Source organism: Erpetoichthys calabaricus, chromosome 5 (assembly GCF_900747795.2).
Source record: "Erpetoichthys calabaricus chromosome 5, fErpCal1.3, whole genome shotgun sequence".
Taxonomy (NCBI): Eukaryota; Metazoa; Chordata; class Cladistia; order Polypteriformes; family Polypteridae; genus Erpetoichthys; species Erpetoichthys calabaricus.
In genome coordinates this window covers 190,100,231-190,116,544 of record NC_041398.2, presented here as the reverse complement: position 1 = coordinate 190,116,544, position 16,314 = coordinate 190,100,231, and the positions used below count along the sequence as shown (strand labels likewise).

Sequence of the window (16,314 nt, the reverse complement as noted above, 5' to 3'; positions counted from 1 at the left end):
AAGCAAACATCACACATCTTGGACAGTGACCTCTGCATTGTGGATTCTCAGGCTGGACCCCATGTGTTCTTGATGGCAGTCCCACCCATCACATTATCGAAGTGTATTTAGAGTTTTATGGTTGTATACAGCAGTGTTCCCAAACTCGGTCCTGGGGGCACACTGTGGCTGCAGGTTTTGTTCCAACCAGATTCCTAATCAGTTACACCACCTAATAACACTGACCTCATTTAATTAGCTGGTATTATTTTTCTTTTATTCTACACTCAGAAAAGCACAGCAGCGTGATTTTTACATTTATAAGACATTTAGAAAAATTTCTGCTTTTGCTATAGATTTAAATGCTTAACTCTCTTTTGTTGATTTCATTGTATTTTGCCCTTTCTCTGTGCAGTTTTTCCCCTTCGTTGTATCTTAATAATGACAATTAAAAACGAGCAGAGCGGACACGCTGGCAAACAACACTAAATAATCAAAGGCTGCAACTACTTTAGCATCAGACCCTCTAATTAGTAAATAATGGATTAATTAAACAATTAGAACACCTACAAAAGTAGAATGAAAATCAAGATGAAAATATTGTTAAAAAGAAACTAAATACATTATTCCCATATAACTGCTTGGTACATTTTAATATATATATATATATATATATATATATATATAAAACCAAAGTTAGTTTTCTAATTTCTATATTGTTCCCAAAACACAGAACTTGGGAAATAACACATCACTTAATTAGCCCAGGAGTCCAATTAAAACAGAAACTGGTTGGAACAAAAACCTGCAGCCACAGTGTGCCCCCAGGACCGAGGTTGGGAAGCACTGGTGTACAGAATTAATTGTTTAATTGGCTTTGGCTTGGAAATCACCAGTTATGATCTTCATGTAACATCATGGAGCAGGAGAAGCAAGAGTGAGGACCACTGCATTACAAAGCTAATCTTGGCAACTTACAGAAATCACATCTATCTATCTATCTATCTATCTATCTATCTATCTATCTATCTATCTATCTATCTATCTATCTATCAGAGTCGGTCTCAAAAACATCTGATCACTGCTAACATATATTTTTAATATGTCATTTTTTTTCTTGTAATACAATGTTTATTTAAATTTGGAATGGAAACAAAAAATAACAAAACATGAAACATTAATTTAAACAGGAAACAAATGCAAATATACAAGAAAGCACAAGCATTACTGATTGACAAGTTTAATTTTGGGGAAAAATATATAAGAAAGATTACTCTTTTTTTATCAGTAGCATTAAACAGTCTTTGTCAGTGCAGTACAAACATCAGTACAGAAGTAGTGGCTTACTTGACAAAGGCACTTAAAATGTATTTTGACGACACAGGCAAAGAATTGAGAATTTTTACAAATTAATCATGCAATGCTCAAGAATGGACACATTCAAGTAACACAGGTTCGATTTTTTTTTCCTAACAAGGGGAGCTGAGCACAAATAAACATTTTTGGCTTATATAAAAAACAACAAAAGATAGTGATGTTTGATGAAATTAGCTTAAACATTAGATAATTGCATAGACCAAAAAGTAGAATACACATGAATAGGTGATTTATATTTTTAAAAAAGGTTGCAATCCCATCCATATGGACAGATTATTTCACTTCGTTGAAGCAAAAGTGAGAACAACTTAAAAGCAAGATACTTCCAAGTCTGATTAAAAAGTGTGCAGGGAGCATCCCTTTGGAATGGATGTTTGAGCAAATTTTACTGAGGTTAGTGAGATGTTGCCTAGAGTTCAGTGTCACGATATTTTTGTGGACTTGCATAGTAGGCGCGCTTTGTCTGGTCTGCAACTTGACGTCTGTAATCCTCTTCCTCCTCTTCATCGTGGTAATAACTAGTATTGCTTGATGGTGGTTTCTGAGGTTCTGGCCTGGAGCTTGAGCTAAAGAAAAAGAAGAATTACATTACATAACAATTTCAAAGTTGCATTATCCAATTATAGATCAGGGTATGGGAGGGATGGGCAGAGCCTATCCTAGCAGCATCAGGTGCAGGGTATCAGTCACTAATGCACCCAAACTTACACTCCTAATTCCATATATACTAACACAAGTTTGGGATATGGGAGAATGTGCAAAGCCTAAAGAGACGACAACAAGGTCTGGGTTTTGAATTTAAAACTAGTGATCAATGAACCCTGCTGAATTTGCTTTGCCTCGAGTTTAGCAAAATCACAGAAATGTTCGGGAATTTGGCGAAATGCACTGAAGTCTATTGGGGAAGAAGAAACTGTTAATCAGAATTATTATTATTAGATTATAATGGTGCAGTTGTCTTTTAAGTGTCTCTGAAAGCTAGAGAAGTGTCTGCCAACTATGCTGGACTGATTATTGTGGCAATAAATGTGACCTAATCTGTGAAACATCATTGCTAACCACTGCAAATGTGTCTTCTGCATAGACAACAACTGACCACAAACTAGCAACAAGTACAAAAAAAAAAAAAAAGTATCAGACAATAGCTCTGAACAGCTTCGAAAAACAAAATGCCAATAGAACAGCCCTCCATTCTCAAAGTCCTTCATCCGTCTCACTGCATCTCCTGATCTCCTATCACTGCGACTATCATTCAGCATTAGGTATTTGGCAGCAATACTTAATTTGCAGCAATCCCCAGTTTGAGACTCGGAGTACTGGCAGTTAATGTGGGCACACACACCTTCAAGGGGACCCACCTAAAACCCCGTTCCCAGTATCTGCGAAGACATTATATACATTAAGTAAAATACTACAAGGAGGAACAAGAATCCAACACTGCACAGAGTACTGGCAGTTATTGGTACACCACTGTGATGTCATGCTGGCCTTGCAAAGCATCATGGGGCACTGTAAAAAAAAAAAAAAAAAAAAAAAAAAAAAAAAGTTTGCCGAAGCTGGTCACGTGGCGAATTTTTAGGGAAAAATTAAGCCAACATGGTCACTAGCAAACCCAGCAAACTCTCTTATATAACACTTTTTCAAATTTCACTGATCAAAACTATACAAGGCCCTTGGCCTGTGGCCCTAAGGAGTGCACTTCTGTGTTATTCACCCAAAAAAGTATCACCTAGAATCAGAGGTGGGTAGAGTAGCCAAAAATTGTACTCAAGTAAGAGTAGCATTACTTCAAAAATAATATTACTCAAGTAGAAGTAAAAAGTAGTCATCCAAAAAATTTCTCAAGAGTAAAAAAGTATTTGGTGAAAAGACTACTCAAGTGCCGAGTAACTGTTTGATCATAATAAATAATTTTTTTAGAAATGTTGTAACAAGACAGACAAAAATATAAAATAATGTGCAAATTCTGCTATTTCCAAATAATAAAATAAAAAATGAGTAAAAATAAATAACATCTTTACAAAATAAAGATCCACAAATAACACAAAGTTCCAAATCTCAGTTTTTCACAACAAAGTTTTTGACGCCATTACCTACAGTAGGTAACATGTATTTTTGAACAGTGCAAACTACTTACAGTAACAAGATATACTGTACACTGACATTATAATACTGTATATTCACTGGACCTCCAAATAGCACAGCTGATAGAAAATAACATTAGAACAAGGCAGCTTCTGGATGTACAAGAAGTCTCACTTTACCTTGACTGTCTGTGTCTGTGCATGTTTGGTTAAAACGTGCTTGTTCTTCACTCAGTGAAGTGATGGTTACACTTCATCACGAGTTGGCTCTCATTTATCATGTACAGTGGAACCTTGGATTGCGAGTAACTTTGTAACGGCCGACCCCTTACCCAGTCGGCAGCTACACTTCCAAGACCTGTGGCCTGGATAAATTACTGAGGCTAATCTATAAATACCAAGCCAAACCTCTAACAAATAATATTTTCCTCTCAATCGACGGTTTAAACATTTAAGCACACAAAAGCAGATATGTAAAAATAGGTGGATAAATATATTAAATGAAACAATAACAATGAATACAAATATTATATATATATATATATATATATATATATATATATATATATATATACATACAGTGGTGTGAAAAACTATTTGCCCCCTTCCTGATTTCTTATTCTTTTGTATGTTTGTCACACAAAATGTTTCTGATCATCAAACACATTTAACCATTACTCAAATATAACACAAGTAAACACAAAATGCAGTTTGTAAATGGTGGTTTTTATTATTTAGGGAGAAAAAAAAATCCAAACCTACATGGCCCTGTGTGAAAAAGTAATTGCCCCCTGAACCTAATAACTGGTTGGGCCACCCTTAGCAGCAATAACTGCAGTCAAGCGTTTGCGATAACTTGCAATGAGTCTTTTACAGCGCTCTGGAGGAATTTTGGCCCACTCATCTTTGCAAAATTGTTGTAATTCAGCTTTATTTGAGGGTTTTCTAGCATGAACCGCCTTTTTAAGGTCATGCCATAGCATCTCAATTGGATTCAGGTCAGGACTTTGACTAGGCCACTCCAAAGTCTTCATTTTGTTTTTCTTCAGCCATTCAGAGGTGGATTTGCTGGTGTGTTTTGGGTCATTGTCCTGTTGCAGCACCCAAGATCGCTTCAGCTTGAGTTGACGAACAGATGGCCGGACATTCTCCTTCAGGATTTTTTGGTAGACAGTAGAATTCATGGTTCCATCTATCACAGCAAGCCTTCCAGGTCCTGAAGCAGCAAAACAACCCCAGACCATCACACTACCACCACCATATTTTAGTGTTGGTATGATGTTCTTTTTCTGAAATGCTGTGTTCCTTTTACGCCAGATGTAACGGGACATTTGCCTTCCAAAAAGTTCAACTTTTGTCTCATCAGTCCACAAGGTATTTTCCCAAAAGTCTTGGCAATCATTGAGATGTTTCTTAGCAAAATTGAGACGAGCCCTAATGTTCTTTTTGCTTAACAGTGGTTTGCGTCTTGGAAATCTGCCATGCAGGCCGTTTTTGCCCAGTCTCTTTCTTATGGTGGAGTCGTGAACACTGACCTTAATTGAGGCAAGTGAGGCCTGCAGTTCTTTAGACGTTATCCTGGGGTCTTTTGTGACCTCTTGGATGAGTCGTCTCTGCGCTCTTGGGGTAATTTTGGTCGGCCGGCCACTCCTGGGAAGGTTCACCACTGTTCCATGTTTTTGCCATTTGTGAATAATGGCTCTCACTGTGGTTCGCTGGAGTCCCAAAGCTTTAGAAATGGCTTTATAACTTTTACCAGACTGATAGATTTCAATTACTTCTGTTCTCATTTGTTCCTGAATTTCTTTGGATCTTGGCATGATGTCTAGCTTTTGAGGTGCTTTTGGTCTACTTCTCTGTGTCAGGCAGCTCCTATTTAAGTGATTTCTTGATTGAAACTGGTGTGGCAGTAATCAGGCCTGGGGGTGGCTACGGAAATTGAACTCAGGTGTGATACACCACAGTTAGGTTATTTTTTAACAAGGGGGCAATTACTTTTTCACACAGGGCCATGTGGGTTTGGATTTTTTTTCTCCCTAAATAATAAAAACCATCATTTAAAAACTGCATTTTGTGTTTACTTGTGTTATATTTGACTAATGGTTAAATGTGTTTGATGATCAGAAACATTTTGTGTGACAAACATGCAAAAGAATAAGAAATCAGGAAGGGGGCAAATAGTTTTTCACACCACTGTGTATATATATATATATATATATATATATAGAGAGAGAGAGAGAGAGAGAGAGAGAGAGAGAGAGAGAGAGAGAGAGAGAGAGAGAGAGAGAGAGAGAGAGAGAGAGAGAGAGAGAGAGAGAGAGAGAGAGAGAGAGAGAGAGGTGTATCCCTCCACCAAAGCAACAATGTAACACCAAATATACATTAACAAACCCTCCCTTGTCCCAGTAACATATAACAAACGCAAAACACAAATAACAATGAATGAATACGGAAAATGCCAATGATAGTGAACTTGAGTCCAAGTATACAACTGTCCTGAATACGGATGACTGGTCAACAGATAAGTCATGTGTTTGAATTTCCCGGAAAAAATGGAACAACCTCACCGTGAATCCTCAGCGTCTGGTGGATAATGTAGTCCAACCCTGGGGTCTCTGGCGATGATTGAATTGAAGTAAGTCCGGTGAAATGAAAAACAAACTAGATACCAAAGTGCGATGTGGAAAAATAGCAGGTGATGGTGGTTCGTTGTAGTGAAATGTAATCTCTGTCTTTCTCTTTTTCCTCCGTCTGTTCCCTCCTGATTGTTTATATAGTAATGAGCCAGATGTAATTGATTGTTGTAAACAGGTGCTTTCCATCTTGGGGCTACGGTCTCTCTCCATCATCCGTCCCCCCATTTACGGGGACGACATTCACTGACGTACACATTATAAACAGCAAACGGAATGATGGAAACAAAACGCACTCTGTACAAACATTGAAAACACTATTACTATGTAGCCCCGCTACATTTCCTCCTCCTCTCCAACCCCCCCCCCCCCAGGACGAGGGTGGGCTGAAGTATGGCTTGAGATTGTCCACATGAATAGTGTCTAGCTTGGAGTTAGTGCCGATACCCCTTTGAATTTGGAAATTAACTGGACCGGTTTGTTTCAAGATTAATGTTGGACCTAACCATTTAGGCGCAAGCTTGGCGGAGAACTGCTTGCTGGCATCCAAGAGGTGGTGGGCTCTAGACCAGACTAAGTCACCCAGCCCTTCACATGAATGTCGTCCCCATAAATACAGGGGAGATGGATGATGGAGAGAGGCCGTAGCCCCAAGATGGAAAGCACCTGTTTACAACAATCAATTACATCTGGCTCATCCTCTTTAATAAAACCCCTGTGTGTGTCTCCAGTGTCCGTGTGTGTGTGTCTTCTGGTGTCTTCACGGTGCGACGCTTTCAAAGCAGATGCTTCACAGGCCGCCTGATGCGTCACACAAGACAGAGAGGGCGGGACCCATAATATATCGCACGGCCTATCCAATTGGATTTCGGTAAATGAGGTAAGACCTAAAACATAAAACACCAAAAATCCAATTGGGTACTAAAACGTGTAGACCAGCTTCCCCAAAGAGGTGGGATTAGTGTTTGTTGTTGTGCAAGTGTTCGCTCTGAGGATGTCAGATTTGCGATTAAGAAGCTTGGCCCGGTAAAGTGTAAAGTCTCAGTCGTTGAAGGGGTTTTCCTAAATATACAAATTTTCATGATATTATAATACAATGACTTTTAAAAGTAGATTTATTTTCGCGCACATTACATCAGTTGCTGGGGAGAATCTGCTGATTGCCCACTGTTGTGACAGAAAATTAAACGCATATTACGGACAGCAAAGCCAGTATTACTGTCAGAGAAAATTACAGGCATTTTACGGAAAAAATTTAATGAGGTAGAAGGTCCCTTGCCATTTAATATAGACTGTTCCTACTAATGTTTATGGACTATTGTTCTAGCGCCCGTTATTGTAACAGGCTTAATGTCTAATTACTATATAAATAATCAGGAGGGAACAGACAGAGGAAAAAGAGAAAGACGGAGATTACATTTCACTACAATGAAACACCATCACCTGCTATTTTTCCACATCGTGCTTTGGTATCCAGTTTGTTTTCATTCCACCGGACTTACTTCAATTCAATCATCGCCAGAGACCCCGGGGTTGGACTACATTATCCACCACACGCCGAGGATTCACAGTGAGGTTGTTCCATTTTTTCCGGGAAATTCAAACACATGACTTATCTGTTGACCAGTCATCAGTATTCAGGACAGTTGTAGCCTATACTCGGACTCATGTTCACTATCATTGGCATTTTCCGTATTCATTCATTGTTATTTGTGTTTTGCGTTTGTTATATGTTACTGGGACAAGGGAGGGTTTGTTATTGTATATTTGGTGTTGTCACGTTGTTGCTTTGGTGGAGGGATATACATAACTTATTTTTTACGTGTGAAATTTTCATTTTTTGTTATTGTTTCATTTAGTATATTTATCCACCTATTTTTACATATCTGCTTTTGTGTGCTTATGTTTAAACCGTCGATTGAGGGGAAAAAATTATTTGTTAGAGGTACGGCTTGGTATTTATAGATTAGCCTCAGTAATTTTTCCAGGCCACAGTCTTGGAAGTGTAGCTGCCAGCTAGGTAAGGGGTCGGCCGTTAAAACTTGGTTTGTGAGTGTTTTGCAAGACAAACTAAAATTTTTAATAAATTTTGACTTGATAAACGAGCGAAGTCTTGCAATACAAGTAGTCCATATACACTTTGTCTGCCTAGCGTCAAGTGATCACAACTGAGCTGATGGTTCTCTCTTTCACTGCGGGATTGTGAGCAATTGTCAGTCAGCGTACCTCACTCATATAGTCAACATCCGTACGAGTGTATACTGTTTACTACAGCATTGTGACCATGTGTGTGTTGAGTCTCCGTCTTGCACCCCAAAACACGAAGCGGAGTCTCAATACTTTAGTGACACCATCTTTATTCAGCTTGAAACAGGAACAGCGCAGTTATTTATTGTAGCGGGATCTGCCACTCTTCTATACACAGACACAGCAGTCAGGCAGTTTCTATGCCGCCACAGTTTTGTGTGTGGTCATGTGACCGCATGGCTACGTCTGATTTGTGAAACGGAGCTATGTGATTATTGTTGCTACGTCTGATTGGTGAAACGGAGTCTTGTGATTATTGTTGCTTCGTCTGACTGGTGAAACGGAGTCTTGTGATTATTATTGCTATGTCTGATTGTGAAACAGTCATGCAGTAGATCCACTGGTGGTTTCTCTCTGGCAAAAATATAGTGTAATGTGTAAAAGGAAAAAAGTAACGAGTCAAGTGTTGCCCAATAGTAGCAGAGTAAGAGTAGCGTTTCTTCTTCACAAATGTACTCAAGTAAAAGGTATGGTGCAGTAAAACTACTCTTAGAAGTACATTTTTTTTAAAAAGTTACTCAAGTAAATGTAACAGAGTAAATGTAACTCGTTACTACCCACCTCTGCCTAGAATTATTACTATTACTTACCAAATGACAGTGCAATATACATCAGAATTTTAAACTACTTAACTGTGACACCAGTACTAATTACTTCAGAACTGTAGAAGCACAAAACATATTTTTCTCACATTTTTATTTCATTAGTCTTCCACTTACCCAATAGGTTGAGGCCTGTTCTGCTCTGGTTTTTGAACTTTGATAGGAACAGCGTACAAGTCGGGATGCTTTTGGGCTATTTCCATCTGTAATGATAAAAATTAACCAGGAAAATTAACTTTAAGGGTTAAGTAAAATAATTTAAAAAAATCTTAAACTGAAACAATTGTGTCATGAACATTTACTCAAAATTGATTTTTGTTCTGTTTTCAATTGCTTTATGCCTTTAAACAGATTGCTAGTATATTTTTGTCTATGACAAAATGGCATTTACTGGCCTTCAATATTTTGTACAGAATTGTACATCAGAAAAACACAGAATAACATGGTCAGCTGGGTTACAGTCATGCCCAAAAAGATCTGAAGCTACTTTTCAATGCAAAATGCATGTGGATCAAGAATATATATTCAATAGATCTGTAAAAAAATGACAAATTAAAGCACAAATACCTTACAATTTTAATCACATCTGATACATCAAGTAATTCAAATATTTCTTCTACAAACTGAACAAAAGTACATAAGAACTCCTTCATACAGTACCCTTGCGCTCTGAGCCTCCTGCAGTTCCAGCATCCTCTGTGCGCGTGCTTTGTGATCCATTTTTTCAAACACTTTCACCTTGCCTAGCACAGACTTCACAGAAGGGTCCTCAGAATCATTTGCTGGTTCCACATCATCAGGAAGCTCGCTGCTGAGAAGTGCAGGCCTGGCAGAGCGTAATCCAAAGGAAGGTTTCTGAGCTACTGGAGGTGGGACTGGTCTGCCCACTGCAGAATCTTGGCTCCTTGGATGTTCACTACTAGCTGGACTCTGGCTGGACTGAGATTCATAGCCTTTTGCTATATCATACTGTTGTCTGGAAATTTCTTCTCGACTTTGAACTTTTGCCTTAATAGTAACAATAAAAATATGACAAAGCAATTTTAAAATTTTAGTAGTGTGTGGAAAAGCAGTTTTCATAGGCATACTAAATTACTTCTTGATAGCTTTTTGAAATTCACAAAAAAACATATAATTTTTAGATTTTTATAATCTAAAATTTGTATTTAACACAGAGTAGCATGTATTTGCTGCGCCCAATAATATTTAGCAATCCATTTTCAATCTCATTTTGTCCAGAATAGCATCCTGGCAACATTATGAAGAGGGCAAAAAACAACCCTCAATAGGGCACATGTCCTCTGCAGAGTACAGTTAAATACTGTCCTAAGTGAAGACATTTAGAATTTTCTGGAACAAAGAGCATTTGGACGATCAAAAATGGTGCCAAAATGCTCATTAATCATAATTCTACATATTGTTCAGTATTTTGCTTTGATATCACACAATATTTTATTGATTTTATTAAAATCATATAACATTCCATACAAACAAGTCAAGTTTAACGGTAACAAATCACCCCCCCCACCCCCCCATGAGAAAGAGAGCAAGGCCAGCAGAGTAAAACTTTAAACTAGTAAAAATAATAAATAAATTAATAAATGAATAAGACATTGCTTAATTTTTTCCATTCAGATGGCAAAATTTTGTTGATGAAGAGCTTTATGTTTACTTTTGATGTTTACCCCTAGGTATTTAAACTGATCTGCGATGATAAAAGGGAAGCTGTCTAATCTAATGTTGTGTGCTTGAGAATTCACTGGAAAGAGCACACTTTTGTTCAAATTAATTCTCAGACCAGAATTTTTTTGAAATTCTGTTAGTGCTGTTAAGACTGCAGGCACTGTATTTTGTGGATCTGATATATACAGTATCATATCATCTGCATATAAAGAAATGTTCTGTTCAAGTCCTTCTCTGATAATCCCCTTTATCTCATAAGCATTTTGACAGTGAATGCCAGTGGCTCTATGGCGACTGCAAAAAGCAGTTGTGACAAGGGACATCCTTGGCACATTCTAGTTTGAAGTAGTCTGAATTAATGTTGTTAATATAAAATGAAGCTTCTGGACTGGTACACAGTAGTTTGATCCATGCACAAATGTTCGGGCTAAACCCAAATTTCTCCAATATAGTGAAAAGGTAGTTCCATTCAACCATATAAAATGCTTTTTCTGCATCCAACGATATCATCTCCTCCGGGGTGTTTGACTTTGTGGGTGAATATATTACATTAAACAGGTAGTGAAGATTGGAAGCTAAGTGTCTGCCTTTAATAAATCCAGTTTGGTCTTGTGATATTACCGAAGGAAGCACTTTCTCAATCCTTCTAGGACTTTGGAGAGTACCTTAATATCATTATTCAGAAGTGAAATTGGTCTGTATAATGCACATTGTAGCAAGTCCTTATTTTGCTTAGGAAAGACGGTAATTAACGCTTGGCGAAACGTTTTGAGGTAGAATTATTGTCTCTAGTTTCTGTAAATGTTACTAATAAAAGGGGAGCTAGCTTAATTGAGAATTTTTTTACAAAATTCAGCAGGGTAGCAATCAGGGCCTGCTGCTTTCCCACTCTGAAGTTAGTTTATAGCATCTAGTAATTCTAATAGTGCCAGAGGTTTATCCAATTCCTCTGCACTGAGAGTATCTATTTTTGATATCTGTAATGCATCCGGAAATGCATTAGATTGTGCCTTGTCTTCTTCAAACTCAGTAGAATATAAAGACTTATAGTAGTCTCTAAATGTGTGCATTATATTTTTATGGTCAATGATTTTGTCTCTGTCTGTATTGGTGATTGCTGGGATTGTATTGCGAACTTCCTGTTTGTGGATTTGTTGAGCTAAGATCTTATTAGCTTTCTCTTCATGTTCACAGTAATGATGTCTTGATTTAAAAATAAGTTGTTCTGTTTCTTTAGTTGTCAAGAGGTTGAGTTCTGAACGCAGAGCCTGTCTTTTCCTATGAAGTCCCCTCATTTGGATACCTGGCATGTTCTCGACTGAAATCTTTTACAATGTTTGCATTAAGGAAAAGAACAACCCTAAGGTATGTCTCCTTGGGGTCGCACCAAGGTCTTGTAGGACTGGTGCTACCTTCTCCTAAATACTATTGAGTACCACACACCTCAAAAAGTTCTGTGTACTACCTTGTTTCACCGAACATAAGCCCTAGCACGATTTTCAGGCTACTCTGTAATATAAGCCCTACCCCAAAAATAAGCCCTAGTCAAGTTTGTCAGCTGAAAATTAAGGTGCCTAAGGCTGGGTTTAAACTTCACACGATGTGATGCGTGTGCCCGAAACATCCATTATATTCCAAGGACACCTTGCCACAATATCTCTGAAAAGGATGTTTAATGATTACATCCATCAATTCGGGGATGCACCGATTCCAGCAGCATTGTACACAAGGCAAAAACAAAATCCCTGGACGGGGCATCAGCTCATCGCAAGGTGAACACAGGCACACACATACACTGGTGTCATTGTAGCTTCACCTAATCCTCAAACCTTAATGTCTTTGGATGGAAAACTGAGCCCACTGTGGAAACCCACCAAAAAAACATGCAAACTCCAGGCAGGGGATCACAAGGGACGTGACTCCCTGCGAGACAGCAGCGCTACTGCTCTGCCACCCCATATGTATAACTATTAACAGTATTCATTATTTAAACAAAGTTTACGATTTATCTGTAAATGTAACATACATACTTTAATGCATTTCATCATGAAAGTGATATCAAGTTTAAATCTAAGAATTCTAAATGTGCAGAGAGCTGGAATATCATAAATGTAATGTGCTCTGTGTGGCGATCTATTGCTGATTGCCGCTGCTGTCAGGTCATGAGGAAGTGCACTAGAAGCTCATAGCGATTAACAACTGAGTCAGTTTGAAGATGATGTTTACGATGGTCTACTTTAATGATAAAGTAAACTACGACGTTAAAGTGGACATTTCAAGTTTAAAGCAGAAATTTACACTTTAATTACAAAATAGACATTTTCATTATGTCCTTATTTTTTTTTCTCTCTGGCTCAAATACGGCACTGTACATTCTGATGGTATTATAAAGGTACATAAAAAAAAAAAAGACGGCACAGAAAATAGTATGCAAGACTTTTAAAATGTATTGTGTCGTTACTTTGGGGAATATGCGACGCTTGAATATAAAGGCAATATGAAAACATTTGTATGTCGGCATTTTGCTTCACCACATTCATCAAACATCGAAGCAGGCACATCAATCAGCAGTGTGGCTGGAGTAGCAAGAAATTCAGGCTGGAATTCAGGGTTTGAATGTGGAGAATTATGACACTATTCCAGAAGAAGATGACTGTATTTGGATAAATATATATTGTTGTACATGAATAAATATAAGACATCCCCTGAAAATAAGCCCTAGTGCATCTGTTGAAGCAAAAATTAATATAAGACCCAGTCTTATTTTCAGAGAAACACGGTGTGTTTTAAAATAAATTTTTTGTTCCCCATGTTTTTCATATGGGAAGCAATTTAGAATTTTCTGGCGCTGAACTCTGGAGCTTAGTGATGCTATCATGGTAAATTTTTCTAAACAGTATACCTATTAAGTAGAGGCCTCATTGAAATATCTACAATAGTTCAAAAATAACTTTCTGAAATTGTTATAAATGCTTTACTTACGGGAAATGACATGACAACAATTAACGTAATATGGGATTAAACTCAGGACAACAATGTAGCCTACATGCTGTCAATACAGAATGAATGTACCCATCACCTCTGAATGTTACATGGCTCTGTATGAATTAATTTATTCTTCAGTGTATTTTATACCTGTCCTCAGTGTTTTTCTTATGAGAAAAATAAACAGCTTTGAAAACCCAGAAAAGCCAGATGTAAGGTGAAATTTACTTCTCATGGCTTCAGTATATGTTCTATTCTGCCCAAATGTTTAGTTAAAATCACTCTAATAGATTTAACTGTATATTTGGATAAGTGGTGAAAATGTACTGTGCCATGGATACAGCATCCAAAAAGAAATTAAGAACATATTCAGTTTCACAGATGGGATGCCTCTAGGGATATCTGAAGTTGTTTAATTTATTAATATACTGTAAATGCTTTACTTCTTCATGGTTTTCTCCATTGTCAGTTATACACTGACAACATAAACACTACAATTTGGCTGCACATTTACTGAGAACATTTTGAGAATATCATGGTGCATGGTTTTTGGCCTTGCTTGTCTTAAACTAATGTAGAACACGAACTTTCATTAGTAAGGCTGAAAAATGTGTTGCAGCAGAGCTCTTCAATATGAGGCTACAGGATTTGTTACATGTTGAAATGATAAGTGTTTGTGGTATAATAGAAAACAACAGAAATAATCCTTATATGAGTGAAATTCATATTTTATTGTGAGATGCACTTTTTTACAGGATGTTCAAATAGTCATTAATCACTTCAACCATGCCCTAATTTTAACTACTTGTGAAAATATGCTTCATGTATTTAATGAAAAATGTATAAAAGAGTAATTGGTGCTCAGTGATGAGCTGGTGCCTTGTCCAGAGCTTTTTTCTTCTTTACAATAGCTGCTACCAGAACAGGCTCCAGCCCAGAACTACATGAAGCAAGCTCATGAATGAATGTACATGACTGGCATTATTTTCCTGGGGACATTCTTTCTAGGAATATGGTATCTCTGATATTTAATTTGATCTTTTTATGCAATACTCAATTTATGATTGTAATTCTTTTCCTTAAAATTTCATTTTTGAGTGCTTTGTCAAAATCCTTGCTATGGTGTGCTTGGTATTAGGTGCTACATGAAATTAAATTTTGTTGATGGGCTGGTAGGAGACAAATCAAAATAAGGTAACCTGGGTTGTGAAAGTACCATGGATCACTACAAATACAGCAAGTGAACTGTTTCACACCTTTTGCAGATATGTTTCACCTAATCCTTTCTCTAGAAATCTTAATTTAGTTGCTTCCAGCCAATGTGTTATTCATTAAACATATATATATATATACCTTTGGAGGTTCTGGTCTGAAAGATGGAGGTGGACTGGGATCTCTCAATAACTCCTGGCTGCCAGCTCTTCTTACTTGGCCTCTGGGCTCAAGGTTGGTATGATGCAGGCTCTGAAAAGGTTATGAAGGCAGAGCAGTTATCACAAAAAACATCTAAGAATTACTGTCTAATGTTATCCATGAAAGGTTATGAACCTTTTAAACTAACTCATAATTACTACTACTTGAGAAATGTGACAAGTTATTTAGCCCTTTCATATTTGTCTTAAGTTAAATAATGAAACACTTTGAAAACACCTCAGATCTCAATGGGAAAAAAATAATGCTGGATATCTATATTGATATGGACTGGGTAATGTGTTAAGAACGAAAGGATGCCACATCATTTGATGAGAATGAAAATTATCAACCTACAGAGGGCTGAATTCAAAGACACCCCGAAAATGATGCGGCAGGCTTAGTCCATTTTGCCAAAATTTCACTGCAGCAACTCCAAATCGTACTCCCCCGACATGTTTGTATGCATGCCTGACAACATCGGGGCATGCTCCTAATGAGACAACAGATGGTGTCCTGGGGGATCTCTTCCCAGATCTGGACCAGGGCATCACTGAGCTCCTGGAAAGTCTGAGGTGCAACCTGGCGGTGTCGGATGGACTGAAACATAATGTCCCAGAGGTGTTCTATTGGATTTAGGTCAGGTGAGTGTTGGGGTTAATGGTATCAATTCCTTCATCTTCCAGGAACTGCTTGCATACTCTCACCACATGAAGCCAGGCATTGTCGTGTACAAGGAGGAACCCAGGACCCACTGCACTAGCATAGGGTCTGACAATGGGTCCAAGGATTTCATCCTGATACCTAATGGCAGTCAAGGTGCCATTGTCTAGCCTGTAGAGGTCTCCCTAGACCATCACTGACCCACCACCAAACCGGTCATGCTGAACGATGTTACAGGCAGCATAAAGTTCTCCATGGTTTCTCCAGACCCTTTCACGTCTGTCACATGTGCTCAGGGTGAACCTGCTCTCAATTGTGAGAAGCACAGGTCGCCAGTGGTGGAGCTGCCAATTCTAGTATTCTATCGTAAATGCCAATCGAGCTCCACAGTGCTGGGCAGTGAGCGCAGGGCCCACTAGAGGATGTTTGGCCCTCAGGCCACCCTCATGAAGTCTGTTTCTGATTGCTTGGTCAGTGACATTCACACCTGTGGCCTACCGGCGGTCATTTTGTAGGGCTCTGGCAGTGCTCATCATGTTCCTCTTGCCCAAAGGAGCAGATACCAGTCCTGCTGATGGGTTAAGAACCTTC

The 16,314-nt window shown here is 38.1% G+C and overlaps 1 protein-coding gene across 5 annotated transcripts in view; it reads right to left on the bottom strand.

Annotated features, from left to right (window-relative positions):
• Nucleotides 1-1,460: 1,460 nt before the first annotated feature.
• LOC114652123 (tight junction protein ZO-2-like) overlaps nt 1,461-16,314 on the bottom strand; it is a 253,598-nt gene continuing 238,744 nt past the window's right edge. For all 5 annotated transcript variants that reach the window (XM_051927776.1, XM_051927773.1, XM_028802330.2 and 2 more), the window contains 4 exons: nt 15,004-15,114; nt 9,643-9,990; nt 9,100-9,185; nt 1,461-1,922 (listed from right to left, as the gene is read on the bottom strand). In XM_051927776.1, coding sequence (XP_051783736.1) covers nt 1,766-1,922; nt 9,100-9,185; nt 9,643-9,990; nt 15,004-15,114 — 702 coding nt within the window. In that variant the 3' untranslated portion in view covers nt 1,461-1,765. The remainder of the gene's footprint in view (nt 1,923-9,099; nt 9,186-9,642; nt 9,991-15,003; nt 15,115-16,314) is intronic.